Below are 25,174 nucleotides of genomic sequence, written 5' to 3' on the forward strand. Positions count from 1 at the left end.
TGCACAAAACTCCCGCCGTTCAAGAAGTATACTCAAGTTATATTTGATAATTTCAAATCATGTCAATTGGGGGAGAGAATAAAAAGACAAAGAAGTGGGAATGACAATATAAGAATATGAAGTAGATAACTATTTAGTCAATTCTCGAAATAAGAAAAAACAAGATCCACATTTGCAGATCTGTGATGTGATAATTTTATACTCTATAAAAAGAATAAATAAACAAAACCTATTTGAGGAAGAAATATAGCATGCTCACCAAGTTTTGTCTCAAATACTGGGCTACCTGGTCTCTAAGGTACAATCCATGTGACTCGGTTTGTCCCATACCAATTTTTTATTTCTGCAACAGGAATGTTATATAAACTTGCTCTAAACTCCTCTTTCTTCTAATGTTGATCCATGCCTTTCCATTGACATAGATATGACGAACATTACTTTATATAAATTAAAAATGTTTTAGATGTAGAAAACGAAATCCTATAACAATTTAGAAGGAAAAAAAGAACAAAAATAGTCAACAAACAATCACACAACAGAAGACTTACATGGTTTAACGAGGTGTCTAACGTCCGAATCAGGTTCCTCTCCCCTGCGGATACATCCACAAAGATATATGAACAATTTTGACAGACAATGGAGAAAGAGTTACAAACTCTCTTCCTCACCCTCTCTATGTTTACAAAGAATTCCCAGTAACCCTAATAGCCTCCCATTGCAACAATTTATAGAGAAACAGAGATACAGATTTCCTTGAATTACCCCGTGTAAATCCTAAAACTCCTGAATTACTCCCAGTAACCCTTCGAGCTCTACGGGCTTCTAACGGCCCTTCAGAATGAATCTGGATCAGGTCCTAACACAAGGACTGTCCTTGTGCATTCATTAGCCAACGTATGGCAAAGTGAAAGCAGGAAACCGTGAATCCCTCTCTATCCACATGGGAGAATAGATACTTTGTGACATTCATAAAAAATGAAACACCTTTGTGACAATGATCATTCACCTTTTCCCCCCTTTTTCTTTTGGGGGTAAAACGAAGCATAGATTACCCTTAGCCCACTGAAGCCAGAACTGCCTTGATGCACATGAGATAGGAAACAATAAATGAAGGCACAACTCACCAACTTTGCCAAGATTATTAGAACCACAACTATATGCTTTTTTCAGTAAACTATGCATCTCAACTACTGCATTCACCATCAATCCTTTAGAATTGCAGAGGCAATCACATTATGCTGTACTGTTCTTCTCTTACATGTTGTGCATGTCTGCCACACTTAAGGGTACCCTAGTTATCTGTAGTTATGTCCTCATGTGTAGAAACGCAACCCTAAAAAGATGCAGAATATAATGGAAAAACAAATCAAACAATGCACATGGATTTTACGAGATTCGGCAAGGTTGCCTACGTCCCCGGTGAGATGAGATCCTACTTCACTATCAATGGAGAATAGGGTTACAACGCTCGTCCTCACACCTCTCAGTATTGCTTACATTACAGAGAAAGAAACCCTCGCTACAAATATATAGCGAAAAAACCCTAATCTGAAAAATACACAATTGCCCTCAAATAAAAAATTCGAGCGGGGGGTTGCGCCCCCCTACAACCCCTTGCTATGCAGGGGGGCCTCCTGCCCCACTTGCAACCCCCACGGCCTGCTAACCGGCTAGCGGGACCCCCGTCCTGCCTGTCTAGGTGCTGCACCAGTACTCCCTGGATTAAACTGCGACGGAATACAAGACATCGTACACCAACATCATGCACACAAACAATTCCAGTTCAAATGCTATTCAGCCTTTTCTAGGACATACACAAAGGAATGAATTCTGGAAATTGAATAAGTATTCATATCCTAAACAAGGTCATGCTCAACTATAGCAAATCTCTACATAAAACACATTTAACATTTTTAAGTATTGAAACAGAAACTTTGATCTCAAGGATGCTGTAGTTTCCCTGGAATAGTTTAGAAGTACTCCAATGGATGCTCTAGGTAATACAAGTCTACAATCACACAACTGCAACTAAGATTTCAAAAGCACATTTATCTGAAGAATCTGTATGAAGTGAAGCAAACAACCACGGCACAGCCATTCAAAAGAAGTTCAATTATGGAAAACTATATACAAATGTTTAAAAATACAACGATATTGTATGCACGACGCATGCGAAAGGAGTTGATTTTTCTTTCCCCACTAAGATAAACAAATAGTAAGATAAATGAAAAAAAAATGCACATGAATAATTTATCAAGAAACAAGATACATATGTGTTCTTCGTAACATGAGCATACAAAATGCTTACTAAATTTCCTTTTCCAAATCTTCTCCCATATGAACAATTCCAATGATAACCTTGTTGTGTAAGTATGCAATCTGTGACTCTTGGGCTTTAAATATAAACCCAATCTTGCTACTTTGCTTTGAATCATTTGGTTTCTAGATCTTAGCCATGGTGGCCCAGAAAGAACTCTGGCTGTTGCATGTTAATTGTCTTCTTTCAAGCATGTTTCCACCTTACAACAACAATAACTTAGCCCCCAACTAAATGGAGTAGGCTTGTTTCCACCTTAGGATCCAGAAAAAAATAAAGGCAAAAGAAATCGCATCATTCTGAAACTGCTTTAATGCCTCACAGGCCATAACATTTTATGGTCTACATGCTGGCAGATGTTATGAACCATCACGTACAGCAGGAAAGCTAATTCCATCTTTGAGATGGCTAATTGAAGTTGGACAAAACCATTTCAGCGTATTTGGACCCAATATCTGATTAGAAAGGAAACGAGTGATCATCTTCATATAAATATCCCAATTTTCATCACAAAGGAAGTGTAAGATTCTGTAAACTCAATAGGGGTGTAGCAGCAGGGGGAGGGGTGGAGAGAGAGGTTTTACCAAAGCAATGTTTCTGTAGAACCCAACATTATACCGGTGATGATAGATTTTTCCAGATTTCCTAGCTAACCATTGTGCTCTTATTCCCTCATGGTACTGGTGAAAAAGCATTGGCAAAACTACATCATTCACAATGCACAAGAAACAAAACGCTTATGCATTCAAACACTTAAAGCTTCAGAATTCCAGCACACCTCAATTGTCGTCATATTATGGCCAAGGAGATAGATGTGCCAACCCAAGAGAGTGCCCAAAATCAAGCATAAAGAACCAATAATTGTCCCACATGAAATCTGAAAGGAATGCTGATATCAGAACTTCTGAAATCCAAAAGTCCCAACATACAGAAGCTTAAAATAGAACTGTGAAATGAAATAATTATAATAAGTTTCCACTGATATGGCTCAGAAGGAAGTTTTCCAATCTGAAGGAAATTAGAATACCAATTAGAAATTTCCCAAAGATACAAGCAGCAAAAGGTAGGTAATAAAATTCTAAGCCACAAGTTTTTATAGTCCAACACGATTAGACAGTTTCTCTAGACTGACATCTTGTTTTGTCACATGGAACGACGACATGGCAATCTGGACCGTATGGGTATTTAGAAAATGGCCTAGATTGACCATATGTAATTTCAGACTTAACCTTATATTTCCAGTCATTGATTTCCTTTTAAAAAGGTTTCACTTTTCCACTGGAATTTCAAAACCTTATTTAGCAACTTGGCCAACTCTGTTTTGGATGAAACTGGAAATGTGAGCAGGGGACCTTCAGGCTTCAGGTCCACCCATCCACCAAATTTCAGTTCTATCCATTCTGCCACATGGCAGATATTTGCACCAGTCTAGAGACACCTTACAGACCTGCTGGAATAGAAAAACTTCATCCAACTCCAAATTCTAAATTGTTGTTACAAAAGAAAGAGAAAGACTCAAGTTTAAGAAAGGTGGTTGGAAGAGCCAACCCTGCTCGTGGTATACATTTTGGCATACACACGGGTTTAGATTCTCAATAGTCTGGGTTAACAAAGCAATCTTTAGACCCACAAACTGACCAATATTTGAATATCAGTTACATAATTCACAAACACGTGCACGCTCTCTCTTGCTCTCACAAACACACAAAGCTGAATAAGGACCAAGACAGTCAAGGAAAATGCCTCTTACAAGCAGAAGATTTGATGCAGTTAGGGTGTTCTATTGGGCCATTAGGCATTGAAATACTTTATTTTGGCCCATGGTTGGGTTCTATAGGCCTTGGGCTTGTTATTTTGAGTTTAGTTAATGGGCCTCTTTTATAAGCTCAAAAGTTGGGAGGGGTACATGGAATTAAATAGATGGATAAGATTATTGGGAGTCTATTAGTAGATTTCTAGGATTAGGGAATTTTTTTTTTTTTGGATGAATAAAAAATATATTAAAAGAAGGAACAATACAAGAGACCCAAAGGGAGAGGAGGGAGGAAGATTGGGGGGAGGTGCAACACAGAAAAGATTACAAAGCCAAAGCAACTAGAGGGGGCGATCAAAATGGAAGAGGGCAAACCCCCGGGAAACAACAATAAGCTTGTTCCTTGGGGAGTCCTTTATAGGCCGATGGGGGGAGTAAGGCACGCTTAGAACTGACATCCCCTAAAAGGCTTTCCAAATCATATCCAAGGATCTAGATTTGGGGGTCCATCTTCTAAGATTACGTTCCATCCACAAGTGATTGACAGGGTCGCAAAAGGTAAGCTTCCCGGCCTTGTTACAGATGGAATCACCAACAAAATTCATATCAAGCCAAACCCATTCTCTCAAAAAGGGGAACACAGGTCTCCTAGAAGGCCAACGACTATGGAGGACACGCTTCTAGATGGAAGAGGAGAAAAGGCATTCCATTCCAGCAAAGGCAATAGGCACTGGAGACCTATATATGTTTGTAGATTAACAAAGTGGGGAGACAGTTAGACAAAGCATGCCAAACGCTGAAGGAATGATAAGCGATGTGGCCTTTGAACTAAACAATATTAGGCCAAGGGACAAGGGGACCTCTTGCTCTAATCAAGTCCCACGCAGAGAAGGAAGAAAACATTCCAGGCAGTGAGGCAATCCAGAGAATTTTATCAGGTCTTCCCCGGTGCCCAGGGAGAGGGGAGGCAGATCCAGCTAGAGATCTAAGAGGGGTGGGGGTGGAAGGAGAAGAAGGGTGCACCAATCTCGATTTGAGATGATAGAAGAAACAGGGGCATCTCTAGCGATACCAAAGGAGCAGATGGTCCTAGCAGTAACTAGAGGGAGGAGAATGCCCGAAGGGTGCCAAGGGTCGAGCCAGAGGGAGGTGGAGGATCCATCACCAATAGAGGAGCGAATAGAAAATAAAGCAGTTGGTCTAGCAAGAAGGATTCTATGCCAAACTCAGGAAGCATCAGAAGAAGGGGAAACACTCCAGATGGAATCCTTGTGGAGAAGGGTGGAATCGACCCAAGAAACCTAGATGTTATTCTGCTTGGAGGCAAGCTTCCAAGTAAGCTTAATGATACCAGCAGAATTGGTATCTTTAATTCTTCTAAGGCCAAGATCACCTTCCTCAGAGGGGAGGCAAATAGAAGACCACTTAAGAGGATGGGGGAATATTGCAAAGTCCACACTATCCAGTGGAAGGTACAGAAAATGGATTCCGCAGATTTGATGATAGAATAGGGAAGTGCAAAAATTCTAGACCAAAAAAGGTCACATGGTTGAAGCACAGATTTGACTAGGATAAGGAGTCTACCGAAGGAGAGGAGCTTACCTTTCCAAAGATGCAACTTCTTTTTCATGAGCTTGAGCATGGAAGTGCAATGATGGACAGGCAGACAACCAATGATGAGGGGGAGCCCCAAGAATTTGACCAAAAAGGATCCAAGGGCAAAACTAATCAAAAGGAGAAGAGGGGCTATGGGAGAGTCAGAGACACCAGGATGAAAGAGATGGGATTTGAGGAGATTTATGCAGAGGCCAGAGAGGGATTAAAAAAGATGGAGGGAGGACATGATGGATTCGATGGAGGAGTTAGCTTTGGAGAAGATCATAAGGTCGTCGGCAAAAGCCAGATGGGTAATGTTGGGAGCCTTACATTTGGGGAGGGGGGAGATGAGGTGGAGATTGATGTTGGATTGGATGGATCTAGAGAGGACCTCAAGATAGAGGGAGAAGAGAAGGGGGTATAGAGGACAAATTTGGTGAATACCCCTTGAGGAGAAGAAATATCCGATCTAGCTACCGTTCACCAAAATAGAGAAACAAGGGAAGGAAATGCAAGAAATAATCCAATGGAAGAAAACCGGAGGGAAAGACATCTTGAGTAAGACCTGAAAGATTTTTCTCATTAGATAGAATCAAAATCCTTGTGGATGTCAATCTTGAGGAAGGTAGTAGGAGAGTGAGACTTTTTGTCGAAGCCATGATATTGTCAGAGATGCTTCTAAGAAAAATGAAGGCAGATTGGTTAGGGTTGACAAGGGAATCAATGGCAAGATGGATACGGTTAGACAAGATCTTTGCAATGAACTTGTAGAGAAGATTGCAAAGGGGGATTGGCCTAAAACCAGACATAGATGAGGCACCTTCTTTCTTATAGATCAAACAAAGGAAGGTATGGTCAATGCCTTTGACGTGATTAGGGTGAAAGAAGAAGCCACGAATGGCCTTAATGAGATACTCATGGACGATATCCCGACAATAAGAGAAAAACCCCATACTAAACCCATCAAGACCAAGGGCTTTGTTGGGTTTAAAGGAGTGGACAGCCACAAGGATTTCCCAAGTGGAGGGAATGGCTAGAAGGTGGCAGAGAGGTGGGAAGGGATGAATTTGTTGAGAAGGAGGTGGGGAAAAGCGGAGGAGAGGGGGAGGGGGAGGGGGAGGGGGAGGATTCAAGAGATAAGAGAAGAATTTTACAGCCTCAACTTTGATATGATCAGGAGAAGAGAGGAGGGAACCATCCTTGGCCATAAGGCTATGAATGGAGCTGGAGTTTGAGCAGGCTTTGAGAGAACGACGAAAATAAGCAGAGTGAGTCAGAGCTCAAGCCATTTGATCTCAGACTTTTGCCTAAGAAAACTTTCCTCTTGAGCCATCAAGGAGGAGAGCTCAAAATGAAGGGGCTTGTCATCATTCGCAAGAATAGGGTTGAGGACATCCATCTGAAGGTTAGGTTAGACAAATGGGCAGAAACAAGAGCAAAGATGTCCCAAAAGGAGTTGGAATTACAGGCTTTAAGAGCATATATGACATTTTTGAGCTTCTTTGAGAAAGCAAGAAGGTGGGAGGAGTAGGTGTGAATTGGCTGGGCCCAAGAAGATCTCGCTAAAGGGAGGAAATGCTGATGGGTGGATCACATATCAAAGAACTTGAAGGGTTTAAGCCCAAAGGATATGAAAGGCTGGATGTGGAGAGTTGTGGGACTATAAGATTCTTGGGAGGTTGAAGGAAGCATGGGAGGAGAGAAAGGCAGAGAGCCATGCCTCATTTATGAGAGCTTTGTCCAACTTGCAGGCAACTCTATCCGAACCAATTTTGTGATTGTTCCAAGTGAACTTTGCTCCAAACCACATTAAATCATTCACTGCAATGTCATCAAGGTAGTCATTGAAGGCTTGAGTAGCAACAAGGTCAATTGGAGAACCTCCCTGCTTTTCTTGATTAATCTCAAGATATTGAAATGTCCTCCGATGCCCCACGGGCAAGAGCCAACAGAAGGAGGGAGCAAAGATCATCCCAAAGGAGAGATCTATCGCCTACACAATTATAGGCATAAATCACAGAGAAGTAGGTGAAAACAATAGTAGTATTGGAAATGGAGAGATGAATGAATTGAGCAGAAGAAGAAAGAACCGAGATAGAGAATTTTAAAGGATTCCAAAGGACCCAGATCTGACCATTAGGGCATAAAGAGTTGTTGGAGATGAAAGACCAGGAGGGGCAATTTTTTAGATGATATAGGAGGCATTGGTTTCAGTAACTCTTGTGTTAAGTTTGTCTCAAATTCTTGACCCGTTTTGAAGATTGACCTAATCCGACATATTTTGGTGGCGACCAAAATGGAAAGTTTTCTGAGATCTATGATGGAAGCAAAGGGGTATGGTTCTACCGAATTGATTGCGACCCGATGGGTCGACCCGTGACTTGGAGTATATAATATACTATTGTCTTGTTGAGAAAGGTCATTGTATTTTGGGGGTTTTTCGAGCTAAGGTTTCAGGGCGAGTTTTCTCACCGCTACTAAGGTGTAATCTCTCTTTTGCATAGTGAAACATCTTCTTCTTCGCCCGAGGACGTAGCACACCACCCTGGTGTGTGAACCTCGTTAAATCTCTGTCATGCGAATCTTTTGTCTATTTATTTTCGTATTTCTTGGTGTTTGATCTAACATCTTGTCTCAAGGAGGCAACAAATATCAGAATGAGAGGACTTGATACAAGAACAAATATTTGAATGCTTTGTTGAGGCATTTAGACCTCGGACATTCCAGCTGGTCAACGAGATCACAAAGAGATGGTGGAAGGGGGTGACTGATGCTCAGATGAGTAGGTAACAATCTTGACTTTCTTGGAAGATTTTTTGGATGTAGGTTTCTTTCTGTAGTGCATTTTATATTCTTTGAGAGGAGCTGAACTTTGGGGAGAGCTTCAGGCTATAGTAGCCATCGAGGAAGGGTTAGCTGGGATGTCCTTAGTAGGAGACATAGCACTGGAAAGCCTCGATGCAAGGGGGAGACACTGGCCAGGGGGGCCAAACTGGATATCGTTGATTGCTCTTCAGAAGATCTTAGAATGGAGATGGTTGGTGGAGAGCAGTGGTGAGCATTTGCTGGCGACGTGTGAAGGACGGCTTCCTCAGGTGGGGCACATCGGGGATTAGCAGGAGAGGAAGGCGAAGTAGCAGGCACTAAGTGACGACAGCAAGGCTGAGACAAAGAAGTAGGCGGAGAAGACGTGCCCAGCCAGAAGGGCTGAGCACAACGCAGAAGAGACAAGGGATTGTCCAGCCGGAACGGTTGAGCAATTCGAAGTTGCGGCAGAGGCGTGGTCAGCCAGAAAGGTTGAGTTGTTCGAAGATGTGGCAGAGGCTTGCTAATGGGGGGGGCCGGTGGGCCCCAAGCGATCCAACTAGGATAGGTGTGGGCCCACTTAAAGATTTAAGCAAACCAGTGGCAAATTTGGTAATTTCCTTGGGGTTCACTTAGAAGAGAAACAAGGAGCAAAAGGGTGTCTAACGTAGGGTAAAGGGTAATCTGGGAAGCATAGATAGAATATGGATAATGGGAGGTTAAACCAAAAGTGCAAGGGCATAACTGGAACTTCAACAAAAAAAAAAAAAAGAAGCAAATATCTTATAGAGAAGAAGTCCTCTTCTTCCTTATGTTGAAACCAGAAACCAGCGGAAGGCTGGGTTTTTTGAATGATAAGAACTCCTTCAATTCCGATCAGATGAGGCTGACATTGCAAGCATAGGATCGTATCTCCCAGCTCTATTAACCCCACCAAAATAAACCCCCAATATCAGATATTATGTTCAGATTTAACTCCTAGAATCAAAAGGGGCAGTGGGCATAGTTTTGGTTATGGTTGCAGGTCAAACTCTCACAGTAGGGATCTTCTTTGGGGCTGAAACTCTAGGGTTTTGGTCACCTAGAAGATGGCTTCCTTCGCTCATAATCTCAGCTCAAACAGATCGAGAGAGAAAGATCGATCCACTTGATTAGGGCAGCAGCTGTCGCCCAGAAACAGTGTCACTTTTGTGGGGTAGGATGAGTCTCAAAGGGCTTAGGGATTTAGGATTCAGATCTGTGAGATCTGGAGCTCGATCCGAACTCCTCAAACCCTAACAAGCTGATGTCGATTTCCCCTCTTTGCTGTTCTTCAAGGCTGCTTGATGGCTGATCTTCTGAGCTTCAAATAGGCCTGTAATAACTCTCAAAATACACAGAACAGAAAAGAAGGGAGAGGTCGAAGAAAGAGAAGGGGGAAGGAGTCTCATAGGACAGGAGAGAATAAGGAAGGGGGGAGAAAGAGAAGTCGCAGGCAAGAAGGGGAAGGGGGAAAGAGAAGAAGGGGGGTAGAGAGGGAGAGAGAGGCAGCCACATAGGCAATGCTCAAGTTTAATTTTTCTTCAATAATCAACTGTTCTTCCCATGAATTACATGTCCAATATATAATAAAATAAAATTAAAAATAAAAAACTAAGATAGAAATAAAATCTCCTACACCTAAGCTAACAAAATAAAGAAACAACTAAGGACTCAAATAGGGAACAAATATTCTCAAATAAAAATAAAATCCTAAATATTCTATTAAACTTGGAATCCAAATTAGTAACTTGGAACCCAAATTGGATCTGGGTCTTGATCCGGGTTCTGGAGCAGGCTTGGGTCGATCCATCGGAGTGCTGCTGCATCAACTCCCCTGTTGTTTAGAAAAACTCATCCACGAGTTTTATAGGAGAGAATCAACACCACTCGATCAACATCCTCGATCAATGGCTCCAAAGGGGTAAAGATCCAGCACACCTCGCGATCAACGGTCACGATCTTCTGATCATCGTCAACAAATGATATGACCTTGATCGGAATCGGATGGTGGGCCTTCACAAATGAGATCGGGCCATTGATCAGTTCTTCAGAAACATCCTTCATCAGGTCGTCCCGTTCATCTTCAACATTGACAACAAAACTTGATATAATGGTCTCTAGATGGGGGCACAGTTCTCGAGGTGTCGTCACGATGTCATGAGTAACGTGAACTTGCTGTCCACTGGGTTTCTGAATACGTACCTCTAGGGCATCAGGCCTTGCGTTAATGTCCTGGTGGGTAACAACTTGTGCTTCCTGTAAAGCCTGGTTAGCTTGGAGGGTTCTTAAGATTTCTTCGCTCTGTTGAAGCAACCGAGTCCACTGTTCAGATGAGGGGGTGGTGTAAGCAACCATGGGTAAACGAATTGACAGAAAATTTGCTCTGATACTCCAAGCGATCCAACTAGGATGGGTGGGGGCCCACTTAAAAGATTTAAGCAAACCAGTGGCAAATTTGGTAATTTCCTTGGGGTTCACTTAGAAGAGAAGCAAGGAGCAAAAGGGTGTCTAACGTAGGGTAAAGGGTAATCTGGGAAGCAAAGATAGAATATGGATAATGGGAGGTTAAACCAAAAGTGCAAGGGCATAACTGGAACTTCAACAAAAGTAAAAAAAAGAAGCAAATATCTTATAGAGAAGAAGTCCTCTTCTTCCTTACGTTGAAACCAAAAACCAGCAGAAGGCTAGGTTTTTTGAATGATAAGAACTCCTTCAATTCTGATCAGATGAGGCTGACATTGCAAGCATAGGATCGTATCTCCCAGCTCTATTAACCCCACCAAAATAAACCCCAATATCAGATATTATGTTCAGATTTAACTCCTAGAATCAAAAGGGGTGGTGGGCATAGTTTTGGTTATGGTTGCAGGTTAAACTCTCACAGTAGGGATCTTCTTTGGGGCTGAAACTCTAGGGCTTTGGTCGCCTAGAAGGGGGCTTCCTTCGCTCATAATCTCAGCTCAAACAGATCGATAGAGAGAAAGATCGATCCACTTGATTAGGGCAGCAGCTGTCGCCCAGAAACAGTGTCACTTTTGTGGGGTAGGATGAGTCTCAAAGGGCTTAGGGATTTAGGATTCAGATCTGTGAGATCTGGAGCTCGATCCGAACTCCTCAAACCCTAACAAGCTGATGTCGATTTCCCCTCTTTGCTGTTCTTCAATGCTGCTTGATGGCTGATCTTCTGAGCTTCAAATAGGCCTGTAGTAACTCTCAAAGAAGCAGAAAATACAGAACAGAAAAGAAGGAAAGGAGAGGTCGAAGAAAGAGAAGGGGGAAGGAGTTTCATAGGACAGGAGAGAATAAGGGAGTGGGGGGAGAAAGAGAAGTCGCAGGCAAGAAGGGGAAGAGGAAGAAAGAGAAGAAGGGGGGTAGGGAGGGAGAGAGAGGCAGCCACATAGGCAATGCTCAAGTTTAATTTTCCTTCAATAATCAACTGTTCTTCCCATGAATCACATGTCCAATATATAATAAAATAAAATTAAAAATCAAAAACTAAGATAGAAATAAAATCTCCTACACCTAAGCTAACAAAATAAAGAAACAATAAGGACTCAAATAGGGAACAAATATTCTCAAATAAAAATAAAATCCTAAATATTCTATTAAACTTGGAATCCAAATTAGTAACTTGGAAATTGGATCTAGGTCTTAGTCCGGGTTCTGGATTAGGCTTGGGTCGATCCATCGGAGTGCTGTTGCATCACTTGCCCAGCTGGAAGGGCTGAGCAAATTGAAGACGTGGCAAAGGATTGGCCAGCTGCAGGGCCCGTCCAGATCGCAGGGACAGAACTGGTAAGCAAGACAGGGTGTGCGTGTGAGGGAGAAGTGTACTGGAGGCCATCCAAGTTAAGAGAAGGATCCGACATTAAGAGATAGGCGGTAGTATCCAAGGAATAAGGCTGGGTCGGCCCATGGGTCGGCTTAAAAGGGTTTTGACTAAGAAGGGGGTTTAGGTGTGTTTGGGAAGGTTAATAGAGTTGGTTGGTTGGAAAGGATAAGGACATGAAGTTCTAGAAGAGGAGTTGGGGGCAGAGGAAGGTGGGAATTTTTTAGTTTTCTTAGAAGTCTTATTTTATGATTTCTGGTTAGGAAGTCTATCTTGACTACACTTGTTACCATTTTTTATTTAAGCATGTAGCCCCCCCCCCCCCCAACCCCAACCCCAACCCCAACCCCAACCCCAACCCCAATTATTCTCTCTCCTCTCATGAAAGTACAAAACAGATATTTTCTCTCTCCATATGATCTGTTCTTATACCCCTTTCTCTCGTTGTCTTTTCTGTCTTCTAGCCTGCATGACAATTCATTGTTAATTCTGTTTCAAGATCAGAATCTGTCCATTGAATCCAGTAGTCCTGTTGTTAGTATGTTTCTTAACTGAATTTCAGTTTATTAATCTGATCTCTGATCCTCATTGCTGAGCTTGTTTAATATCAATCTAGTAATTGATATCAAATTCACTAACAAGTTCTATTGATTTCTAGTTTCCTACCTGAGAAATACTAATTGATTTCTGGAATTGAATTCTGGTTCTAGATTCTGTTTTGAGCATCCTATCACCAGTAAGACTTTCTCAGGTCTCAGAATCCAACCTTGGATTGTTTTCAATTTTTGATAAATGGCCTTCGACCAGAATTTGAACCATATCTGAATTTCTGATTTTGTTAAATGGATTTCTTTTGAATCTGGTTTTAAAACCTTCACTGAGATTCTGGCTTTCATGCTGGAATTCTAAACCCTATTCTTAGGTGTTTTAGAACATTATTGTTTCATATCAGAGCCGAACCTGAACATCATAGAGTTTGATCAACACGTCTATGACTTACCCCTTTCAATGAAAGATGATCTCCATACACTCCAAGAGAGTATGTGTGCCCAAAGAGACTGCTATGGAGAAGCCACTAATGAGTGCAGTCAAAAAAGTGAAGCTTCCTTTGAATTACTAGAGGAATGAGGAATCACTGGAAGTGGACGATCTTCAAGAGCAGACCATAGCAGAGATTGAAGCTGAGGATTTGATTAATGGTCCGATTGAAAACGGAGCCCCAAGAACAAATTCCAATAGGAGACACAACTGGGTGTTGTTTGTAAGAAAATTGAGACAGTTGATTTCCTTCTTCCTCCACAAACCTTGGATGTGAGGAAGCCGATCATTGTTGATTTTGGTCATGAAATGCGTTATATCATCATACCAACAAATCCAATGATCGTGGATGCCGATTCAGTGGTGTTGATTCTCCTCTTTTATAAAACCTGAGGATGAGTTTTTCTAACATTATGTAGTTTAGAGTGTCCAATTGGGCCAATTAGGCCTTGGAAGGCTATATTTTGGCCCATGGTTGGGTTCTATAGGACTTGGCTTTCTATTTTTTGAGTTTAATTAATGTAATAAGCCTCTTTTATAAGCTCAAAACTTGGGGTTTAAGTGGTACACGGGATTAAGTAGATGGCTAAGATTATGTGGGGTCAATTAGGAGATTTTTAGGATTAGGGAGTCTTTTAGTTCATTTAGAAGTTTTACTTTATGGTTTTTACTAGTTAGGAAGTCTATCTTGACTAGATTTCTATTCCTTTTTCTATTTAAAGCTTGTATACCCCCCCCCCGGCCCCCAATGATTTAATTGGAATGAATGGATTAGTTTGGAAATCGCCTTCTGTGGCTGAGCTTTCTTCTCCCCCTCCTCACATTATTCTTCTCTCTCCTCTCACCAAAGTACAGACAGATCTTTTCTCTCCATACGATCTGTTCACATACCCCTTACTCTTATCCTCTTTTCTTTCTTCCATCCTGCACAAGATAGTACGTTCTTAATTCTGTTTCAAGATCAGAATCTATGTCCATGGAATCCAGCAGTCCAGTTGTTAGTATGCTTCTTAATTAAATTTCAGTTTATGAATCTGATGGCTAATCTGATATCTAATCCTCACTGCTGAGCTTGTTTAATATTGTAAATATTTGAGAACAAGAATCAGAGAAGAAAGAAGAGAGAGACAAAGAGATTGGTGTAACTTGGGAGTCACAATCGTGTAGTTGGGACTTCCCCTTTCATTCAATATATAGACTATCTATTACATAATCATATTACTCATAACCCAAATAGGAAAGTTGAAGAGATAACAAAAAAAGAAAAACTAACTAATTTGGTTAACAACTACCCTAAACCCAATAGGAAAGTTAGGAAACTAACAATGATATGCTTGTATCAAATATAATGCCACGGTATGGAGGTCTATGGTCACCCATAGACCTCAACCGACACATGCTCTCATATACTCCAACAAATATCAACCTAGTAACTGATTTCAGATTCACTGAGATGTTCAATCGATTTCTAGTTTCCTATCAGAGATATATTTCTTCATTTCTGGAACCAAATTCTGGTTCTAGTCTTCTAGATTCTGTCCTGGGCATCCTATCACCAGAAGGACTTTCTCAGATCTCAGACTCCAACCCTTGAATTGTTTCCAAAGTTTGATATTCTGTTCTCCTGTTCATAAATAACCTTCAACCGGAATTTGAACCATATCTGAGTTTCTGATTTTTGCAATAATTAGCTTTATCCATAAGAAAAACAAGGGGGTGGTTTAAGGAATTGAAAAGAGCCTCAAAAGTTCTGTAAATTAGTGATGAGTACTGGTGAATTCTGTATCCATATAGTTGCATGTCCATATAGGAGAGAACACAATATTTTCCTCCATAACTCTTGAAATTCTTCCCGGGGGGAGAGAGGAGTTGATTAAGGTGTGCAATGCATAGATGGGTTGCCCTTCGGGAGGAAGAGGGCGGTGCACTGAACCCAAACTGAGGTGTAAGAGGGCAAGCTCAAGTCCAACCCAGCTGAACTGGGGTTTGAAGCCCAGACCATCAAAACTTGAGAATATATATATATATATATATATATATTAGGGTCAGCCTACATTGTAATGCCACATGGGACTTTGAAATACAACTACTAGAGAGAGAGGGGGAACAAGAGAAGAGGGGGTGTCTTAAAGCGCACAGTGAAAACAGGAGAGTCGAACCTGTGAGCTCCTGGGACGTCTGCACTCTACTGTTGGGGTACAACCAACTCTGCTAGCTGTTGTCTTCAGCTAATATAGTTGAATATATAGCAATCATGTTGCAGTCTAAACCATCTAAAAGGGTGCTTTTATGCTCAGAAAACAGTTGGGTTTGGGTTCTCAAAAACTTCAACCCAGGCCCAACTGAAGGACCATGGATTTTATTTTTTTACCCTATCCAATCCAAAACCCAAAGAAGCCCGTTGAACCTCTGGTTCTTTCCAGGTGGGCTTGCAAGGTTGGTAACCCTTTCCAAGTGCCCACTGCCCACCCCAGAGATGATATACCTTGGGAGGTAAAACAATGAGTAATCAAGATGGAGGAGGAGACAGAAAGAAAAATCTAAACAACAAAATATTAAACCAAAAAAGGAGAGGGGGGGGGTGGAATTTTGTAGAAACCAATGAAACTTACATATAACATCTTGAGGGAACCAAATTCCCAATCCTTCTGAATTGCACCACTCATAATCATGACCTGCACATATAAAAAGAGTTTCTTACATATCTCAGTTGCTTGAATTCAAAACAAAACTCAAATGTGTGGTGTGCATGGGTTGAAAACATACAAACGAATATATGCAGCCTACTGCTGCGTATGTGATGAGGACTACAAAGGGCTTATAATTTGAATAGCCAATGCAATTATTTACCCACAGACAGTGATGATCCTGCATCCAACATAAAGTGTTTGAAACTTAACCTTCTCATCTGAAGAATACAAACAACTAAATGGAGACATGAATCAAGTACACCTCTCATAGAAGCAATAAATGTACCTACTACGGTACTACCTACCATCCTCAGAACACATCTTCCGCAAACCCTGCAATGATGAGCCCGGGGAGGCTTGTAGGTGGAACACTTGTCACAGTATCTTGATTGTGCACCCTGCCAGAGAATATGAAAATTTCACATTCAAGAATACCTTTCACATGAAGTTTGAGCCATGTCACAGGATCCAAGCTAGAATCACAACTTGCAGGAATGATATATTGCTCATATTGAATCATGGGCAAGACAAATTCAGATCGCAATGGGGAACAAAAGCATAAGAATCAACATCAACCAATGAAACGATAATCACCTTGGCATGGTTGATATATCATGAGTTTAATTTCTTTTATGGAGTCTATTCAAGATTTGCATTGAAATATGTTGTTAGCATATATATTTCATCTAAGGTTTGCTACTAGAAAATGGTTTGGCACGTGGATGTGGGTTTGATGCTGGGGATGAAATAGTTTGCATTGAAATATGTTGTTAGTATATATATTTCTTTTAAGGTTTTCCAGTAGAAAATGGTTCGGCAAGTGGAAATGGGTTTGCTGGGGACGAAATAGCTTGGGCCAACCTGCACCCTGGGTAAGCCATCATCTTGTAAATTAGCTACTATCCGAAGCCTGGGGAAATGGTCCACAATCTGAGAAGGAATTTACTGACCATCAACAAGGGATGGCAAGTCAAGGCTTTGCTTCCTTGTTGCTTTGAACCATGTACAAATGTTCAATAGAATAAGTAAAATTGATTAAATTTCCATCATTCTGTCTTGGACTTTGTTGGAAAACAATAAGAGCTCAAAGTCGTCTATTTTTGGGTGATTGAGTCTTCGGAAAAATAAAATTTTTATTCAAAGCAAATTTGGAGTGAGAAAGGCATTACCACATTACCAATTTGGTAGAATTTTCATTCTCTTTCTTGCTTTCATTTAATTTTGCAAAAGAATATCAGCCACATCAAGTGATGACTGTGATATGTTGATAGTTGCCTTTTTAAATATCAACCATCTGTGGCAGCATAAGGACAAAGCATCCAAGCCTGGTTGTCAGTCTTCTGTCCTAAGGCCAGATAAGAGCTGCTCTAGCAAGCCCTGGCATGTAAGTACGTAGTAAATTCAGCACATTAATTTTTTCAAATGTCTGAGTCATTGTGAACATTCTTGTAAGCTTTACATTGAAATAGGTCCACAAGTCTGATAATCTATGTGGTTTTTTTTTTTTTTTTTTTTTTTGGTGGGGGGGGGTTGGGAACGGCTGATAAGCCATAAAGGGTAAACATGCAATTTATAGGTCAATCATATCCATACAATCCAATCCAATCTTGAGAGACAAAAGATTGCTTGAATCATATTTTGTTTTGGAAAATCAGAATGTGGAACACCACAGTCTCAAATTCTCAAGTCTCTGTTGTCTTTATTCATTCTTTATAATAATTTTAATCTTTTTAGCTTGTTCTTTTTTCTTTCTTTTTTTTAAATACTTTATTAAATCTACAATACATTTTTCTTTAAAACTCAACTTATTATTTATTCATTCTTCCCTTATCCCAATTCCCAACTAAATGGGGTCGGCCACGTGGATCCGCGAGAGGAAAAGAAAAAGAAAGAAGAGGAAAAAATAGAAAAAGGAGAGAAAAAGGGAGAATAAAAGGAACAAAGCAAAGAAAAACCTTTGGGCCATCCCACCTATGAATGATTAGCAACACGTATCTTTGCCCTCCAAGCAGTTCTGTTTGATATCATACTAGAATCAAGACCTAGCTTCTGCATGTCTTTCCTTACCAACTCATCAATGGTCATTTTCAACCTGTCCCTAGCCCTTTTAGCTCCATCCATCTGGATTTGATCATTAGTCTGTTTTTCTTGTACTTATCCACTATGAAACTATTCTCCTTTCCTAAATATCTTAAGAACTCCAGTTTTCAGTCCCCTTACATTGTTCTAGTAACCTAATTCTTAATCTAAGCAATAAGCATATTTCAATCCCATGGCTAGTACTTCACCACACCTCCTCCAAATTGCAATTTTTAAAACCCTTCAACATGGTTGGAAAGATACAATCCAATCCAACCTCCATGCTTTCCTAGACAAAGTGATCAGTAACACAATCCTGGGTCATAAAAACCTACTTTGGGATTGCTATGGGCCCACAAGAATAATAAATAACTCAGGTTAAGAATGTAGTGGCAAAACTATAAATTCTGGAATAGTTCAGACCCTTAAAAGTGAAATAATCAAGCAACCAGACCAAACTGTAAAATGAATTGTGAAAATAAGGGATCTTCTGGCAATTAAAGTGAAATGGGAATAAAATTTAATAACATTAGAGATATTTGAGGAGATTTTATGGAAATAACAAAATGTATAAATAAGAAGATGAAGTTAGCTCACTCCAAACTAATGGGGACAGAATGCAAGTGGTGACGTAACTATAGGGTAAAGTAACTCGATGAGGAGGAGGACCCAATACGTGGGAGGAGATGTGAGAAGAGTTTAAGGAACAATATCTCCCTCAAACCTTCCACGGAGGGTACACGACAGCTAAACACTCTCCGTCGAGGTTCCCTTTCGATGGAAGAATACATAGACCAGTTTGACAATCTAATTTCTCGCACTGCCTGGACGAGGAAGATGATCAACTTGTTTTTCTATTTCAGATTGGTGTTATGGCTTGACATACGTAATAAAAGAGAAGTCATAAGCATTAATGACTTACAAAACTGTTTAGAGAAGGGCCTCCAAGCAGAAGACTTAGTAAAAACCTCAACCTGGAGATTCAGTCCTAAATCCAGAAAGGGTAGATGAAGTTTTCTAACCACCAAATCTGCTGGTTCTACAAGTCGATTTGCACCTACATCCATGGACAAAGGTAAAGCTCCTATGACAACTAGTGGAGCAACAAAATGTTACAATTGCAATGGTTACGGGCACTTTGCCAAATTCTGTCTGCAACGTCGCAAGAGTAATTCCATCGTCGCAGCCATTGAAGCAAACTTGGAAGCTCAATTTTGTGACCCCCAAGATGATGAGGTGTCATTAATGCAGCCCTTGAGAACGAGTCCTGATTTTGATACAGAAGATGAGGATATATATATATATATGAAATAAATGTTCTTAATCATGTTATGGTCCCTGAGTCCAAAGGTGAAGATTGGTGTCGACATTGTATCTTCTACACTCATAGGTCTAGCGAACCACTCAAAGCTCAAGTCTTAGTGCACAGTGGCAGCCGCGTGAAGGCTGTATCACAAGCTTTCTCACTAAAAGTTAGCTGCAACTGGAGAAGCACCCATAACCCTACAAGGTTTTCCTCTTAAATGGAAACACTCTTGAGGTAGACCAACGGTGTTCAATTCCTTTGAAGCTGGCTAGTTACGAGGAAAATGTCTGGTGTGACATTATCCCCATGGTGTTGACTGATGTGCTTCTTAGAAGGCCATGGATGTATGATAACAATGTGTTGGTAGGTGGCATGAAGAACCACTGTTTCTTTGACATCAATGGTAAACCTTTGGTGCTAAACCCAATCAACATACCAGCTGAAAAGACAGCTCAGAGCCACCCAAGCAAAAAGATGACAGATTATCAGTCCTTGAATAAAGACCAGAAAGCAAAGAAGAGTGCAAACAACAAAGAATGGCAAGAGAGAAAACAGTCCAGCAAGGGGCAGCATACGGGCATGAAACCCTTGGCCTTACCACATCAAGAGTTCATCAAAACCAGCCAGGAGACTGGCTGGCCTCAGTAAAAAGGAAGTTGTTCCCATAACTGAAACTAAATTTCCTAAACCAACACGAGATTTAATTTCTGATTTTGCAAATCTAGTGCTCGAGGACTTGCCCGACAAACTCCCACCCATTAGAGATATTCAGCACACCATTGATCTAGTGCCAAGGCCAGTCTTGTCTAATCTTCCCATTTACTATCTCAGCTCTACTAAGCATGCTAAGCTCAAAAGATAAATGGATGAACTATTGAGGAAAGGATTCATTCAAGAAAGCATGAGCCCATATGCTGTACCAGCCCCACTCCGAAGAAAGACAGACTGTGAAGCGTCTGCACTGATAGCCGGGAAATTAATAAAATGACCATCGAGTACAAATTTCATATTCCTCGACTTGATGACATGTTAGACATGCAGACGGGAGCGACAATCTTTTCCAAGATGGATCTTAAAAGTGGCTAGCATCAGATTTGCGTCCGTCTAGAACATGGGCTATATGAATGGGAGGTCATGGCCTTTGGCCTTACAAATTCCCCTAACACCTTTATGAGGATTATGTCACAGGTGCTTCGTCCCTTTATTTGCAAGTTCTTCTTTGCTTAGTTTGACATCTTAATTTAAAACAAAGGAAAGGAAGATATTTAAACCACTGGATGCATGTGATGAGATTCCTACAAGATGAAAAACCCTACATCAGCCTCAAGAAGTGTTCGTTCATGTTACCTACGATTGCCAAGTTTTCATGGCTTAGTATCCTTCTATTGATGATTCATTAAAAGTTTTAGCACTGTTGAGTTTCTGGGGGTGTTTTAGTCAGATGACAATTGCCAAGTCAAGTGCTGAAGCAGAGAGAAGAGAGAGAGATTAAAGGAGAAGAAGAGAAGAAAGACAAGAAGACAAGGGGAGGAGGCTACTTGCAGCTAGTGTAGAATACCTAGCCACAGGACGCTCCCTCAATATATATATAATCTCCAAAATACTAAAGAGAGTACCCCCCCCCATACCCCGTGCAATATATAGACAAAATAGAAAACAACTCAAAAGGACTAAAACACCCCTAGAAACTCAACAAATTATAACAGTCCATATTTTCAATCTCTTACTGGGAATTGGTTTCAGGTTATTAGGCTTAGTTTTTTTAATATTTAAGTCCTAAATACTGTCTGAACATTGGTGGTTTGATTACTAATTAGTTTGCTGAATTTTGGCCCTGTTCTGCCCTAGCCGATTGGCTACTGTTATGGATATTTGTTATTGTGTTGGGGTTTACTTCAAATTCTGATAACAGTATTAAAGTGGTATTTGGGGGTTGATTGTTGATTCGTAACCCTACTTAGCCTTACATTATTTCTGTATATCACTGAGGTATTTGAGAGTTGTTTTCCACCTTGGAGACCTTCCATCAACCCTAATCTCAGCCACATCTAATGTTAGGCTCTGCTACAAGTTAGCATGCTACTAAATCTGTCCCTTACTTTATAATTTCAGACATTTGATCATATCTATCAATCTGGCCATCAGTTGGCTGAGATATTTGATGGCTTACTACCTTTGACCAGACCCTACATTAGTTCCAACCTAGTTTATGATTTCTCCAGCAGGTTGTGAGATCTCAATAGTTGCTATATCTGAATTCTATAGTTTCTAATCTGTTTCTCCAGCTGTAACTACTAATTCAACCATTGGATTACCATCTTTTACTGTATGACTTATTACAAAGCTCATCAGATACAAATCCCAAGCACCTCATTTAGAAATCTTGTTTGCAATTCCTTTGTCTAATTGGTTGAAGCATTGTATCATAAACTAGATCACATTCTACGATTGGAAGTAAATTATAATTAAATAACGTACACTATTTCTGGACCTCTGATCGGAGCCGCCATCGTCTTCCACATCGGGAACAAAGGAGGAGGGAACATTCCCTGGATCGATAAGAACACAGGCACCAAAAGAGAAGAGGCTCATGAAAGCTAAAAAATTGAAGATCAACATGTTCAGTACACCACCAGAGCTCTTTAATCCCAACCAATCTTCAATGAAAATGAAAACTGTTGTGTAGTAAACAAAGGCCATTAAACAAAGCACCATAAAAATAGGAAAAGATAGGAATCTTTTGATCTTCATCACTACTAGTACTTCTATGCTCATCCAGATTGGGTGAGAAAAGAAGAAAAACCTTCTTGTTCGAATCACCGGGAACACGAATTGCAATCAGCCAGAATTTGCAGATTTTAAGGATTAACAAGGCGAATTCAGGTGGAAAACCGAAATTTAGACTGGATTTATTAGAATTTTTAGAGATCACAGAACAGTTGGGAAAAAGCCTTGGCTGCTGCGTTGAAGCCTTGAAGGTAGCAACTAGCATCTCTCTCTCTCTCTCTCTCTCTCTCTCTCTCTCTCTCTCTCTCTAGTCTCTTCCGACCTCCCTTGGTTCTCTCGCTGTTGAAGAATTGGGCCTGAAATCTAGGCTTGATTGGATTTTTGGGCCCGAAATCCTACTGGCCTGAAAGGGAATCGGGTTTCAGGCTGGGCTCAAGTTGGGCTCGGGTGGGTCATCCTGCTCCCACAAAGGCTCTGTCTGATTGTAAGTAAAATAAACCCAAAAAAGCTCCATTTTTATTTTTATTTTTTTGATTTGAAGAAAAAGATTCATTACATACGAATTAGATCAAAGTTGTTGTGGACAAAGGATTTAGTGGTTGTGACCTAAATAGCTACATTCCTAAGAACATACGTAGGGTAATCGTTAATTGTTTTAATTATAAAAAAGGGATTAAAAAGAAGTTGCTCCATTTCGAGCCTACTAGAAATCGTGGACCAAGCCCACATCAAAAAATGGTTAGGATTCATTAATTTTGTCAAAACGGGACACATCACACCAAATCTCCTATACTGTCCACCCTTGCAGTTGTGCCACAGCTAACCCAACTAATGTTCCTTTCGTAGCTGCTTCAGAAGCCTCTCCTGTCATCAAATAATGAGCACAAAGGAATAAGCATTCTTTTTTATTGAATATAGCCGAGGCCCACCCCGCAATACCCTTGACAGATGTAGATGTGATTATAATGATTATTTTTTTGTCCAGTAGAGAAGAACAACTAGGTGGGTCGATCACTGTGTGTTGGTGGTCCTTTGGTTCCAATATAGAGTCTGAAGGTTTGGTTGTTGAGCAATATTGCATCCACCAAAATACCCGATCCAGGACTGATTTAGGGTTTAGGTTAGACGACCCATACGTGATAGAATTTCTATGCAGCCAAATAAAGTAGCAAGTTATTATAAAAACAGTAAAAAAGTGTTTAGCATCACCAGGCTAAGACATGTAAAGTTGAAAGAAGTACATTATTAACGATGGAAAAGAAGAAAAAACCAAACATTCACTTTGTAGTCCCAAAAGACCAGCAGACCAAATTTGCCTTGAGGAAGTGCAAGTAAAGAACACATGCTGAATGTCCTCCTACCCATCATGACAAAGATCACACGTAGGATCTAGGTCTTTCCAATTGCATAGGAAAATCCTGGTAAGAGATTCCTTGTAGAACTAGTCTCCAAAAGTACAACTTAAATTTGAAGTGTATATTGAGTTTCTAAAAAAACCGCCACCATTGAGAGCATGCACACCTGTGATTGCATCTAGTGGAGTGAATTAGTACTTGTGAATTAGTACTTTCTTCTAGAGAAAATGGGTTGCAAATTTTCAAACCTAAGCAATGCCTACTCGTGAGTCCTCAAGGGGTATGAATCGGTTGGTTTGGACTAATTTTGGTTTGCTTTCATCGTTTTCAATATGAGAATGAGTGAAACCGAAACATAAATCAATAAGGATGCATTGATTTTAGTTTGATTTTTGGTTTCTTATTAGTTTACTATCATTTTGATTGCGGCATATTAGGTAAATATATTCAAAAAGCACAAATTTTTTTATGAATTTTGGGTTGCTATCAATTTCTTATCGGGTTATATCGATTATGAAGTTTAGTTTGATATCTTTTCGATTTCTATGCAGTCCGGTTTAGTTTCAGCTTCATAAAAACCCTTACTAAAAGTGACTACAACATGATCGAATAAAGCTCATATCAATATCGGTTTAGTTTCGATCAGTCCGGGCTAGGTTTTGCCTACATATACACATTAGACCCACCTACGGCCCAATTAATTAAAGGATATACCAGACCTGGGCCTGATTTCAACTATATTTTAATGTCATAAGCTGGCCAGATTCGAAATTGATCTAGATTAAGGTCTGGGTAGTCTTCTTTTGTGCTGAGTCCTGCCGGGTTGACTGGCCTTACTTATAGGAGCAGGCCCAACTACAATCTTCTTGAAAAATCCAAACAAGAGTCAACCAAAGCTCTAGCCCAAGATTTTGCTCTGCTAGAATTTGGGCTGGGTTGGGCTTACCTTGGTCAGTTTCAGAGACCAGCCCAAATCCCAAAATAAAGGAAAGATTTTCTAAGCGGATGGTATGGAGAAGCTTCATTGCATAGGTCACCTACTCACCTGTTGTGAGTATATAAATTGTTGAGTAAGGAATGACTTACAGGTTTAGCCACATGTCAAATTTCATGGTCCATTATGTTTACTCTCATAAGTACGGCAAGAAGAGTTATATATTGGTACAAAAACCATTTCTCATACCTTATTTTCCATTTGGCCAAAGTGTGATATCCATCGCGATGTCCTATTTTTCAACCATATGGACTGATAATTTGACAAGCTGGTGATAAACATAGGGAGGACTCTCTTGATCGGTTCTACCAAATTAGGCTGGGCCTATAGTTGAGACATCATAGCTCAACCAGTCCATGTCCACCGAATACCAACCCTTACAACAACTAATGTGCTTACCTCTATCCTTTTCCTCTTTCCCTCAAGTATATTTCTATTATTTATTTATAAATAAAGAGGGAGGGGGGGGGGTAGGATTTCCAACAAGGATAGTATAAGGAGTTAACACATTACACCAATGAGGTTGAAAAATGGTATCATCTATACCAGGTTCACATGACATTCACAAAGTCATAATAAGAGAGAGAATGTCGGTGTGGACCCCCACTGTTTGTTATATGAGAAGGGTATAAAAGAATCTATACAAGGGTAGCAGAGAAATATT

At 40.4% G+C, this 25,174-nt stretch overlaps 1 protein-coding gene across 2 annotated transcripts; it reads right to left on the reverse strand.

Moving 5' to 3' along the window:
• Positions 1-425: 425 nt before the first annotated feature.
• On the reverse strand, positions 426-22,444 carry LOC122087531 (probable protein S-acyltransferase 15). 2 transcript variants are annotated; one of them, XM_042656690.1, is made up of 7 exons: positions 21,913-22,444; positions 16,355-16,447; positions 16,126-16,227; positions 15,972-16,034; positions 3,096-3,194; positions 2,902-2,997; positions 426-592 (listed from the first exon to the last, which is right to left on the reverse strand). In XM_042656690.1, exons 1-7 carry the CDS (start codon positions 22,207-22,209, stop codon positions 578-580), a joined length of 765 nt encoding a protein of 254 aa, XP_042512624.1. In that variant the 5' UTR covers positions 22,210-22,444; the 3' UTR covers positions 426-577. The 2 variants fall into 2 exon arrangements, with proteins under 2 accessions (XP_042512624.1, XP_042512623.1); XM_042656689.1 differs by lacking the exon at positions 426-592 and adding an exon at positions 2,226-2,772.
• Between the last annotated feature and the right edge of the window lie 2,730 nt (positions 22,445-25,174).

Source organism: Macadamia integrifolia, chromosome 8 (assembly GCF_013358625.1).
Source record: "Macadamia integrifolia cultivar HAES 741 chromosome 8, SCU_Mint_v3, whole genome shotgun sequence".
NCBI classification, from domain to species: Eukaryota; Viridiplantae; Streptophyta; class Magnoliopsida; order Proteales; family Proteaceae; genus Macadamia; species Macadamia integrifolia.

What these genes read in the sequence shown, in the direction of transcription:
- LOC122087531 (XM_042656689.1), bottom strand. Translation starts at nt 22,209, where the DNA reads ATGAGCATAGAAGTACTAGTAGTGATGAAGATCAAAAGATTCCTATCT. An exon ending in ATCAGAGGTCCAGAAATAGT is followed by an intron (nt 16,448 to 21,912) that starts GTACGTTATTTA and finishes ATTCTCTGGCAG; the next exon opens with GGTGCACAATCAAGATACTG. An exon ending in TCTACAGAAACATTGCTTTG is followed by an intron (nt 2,773 to 2,901) that starts GTAAAACCTCTC and finishes CTTTCTAATCAG; the next exon opens with ATATTGGGTCCAAATACGCT.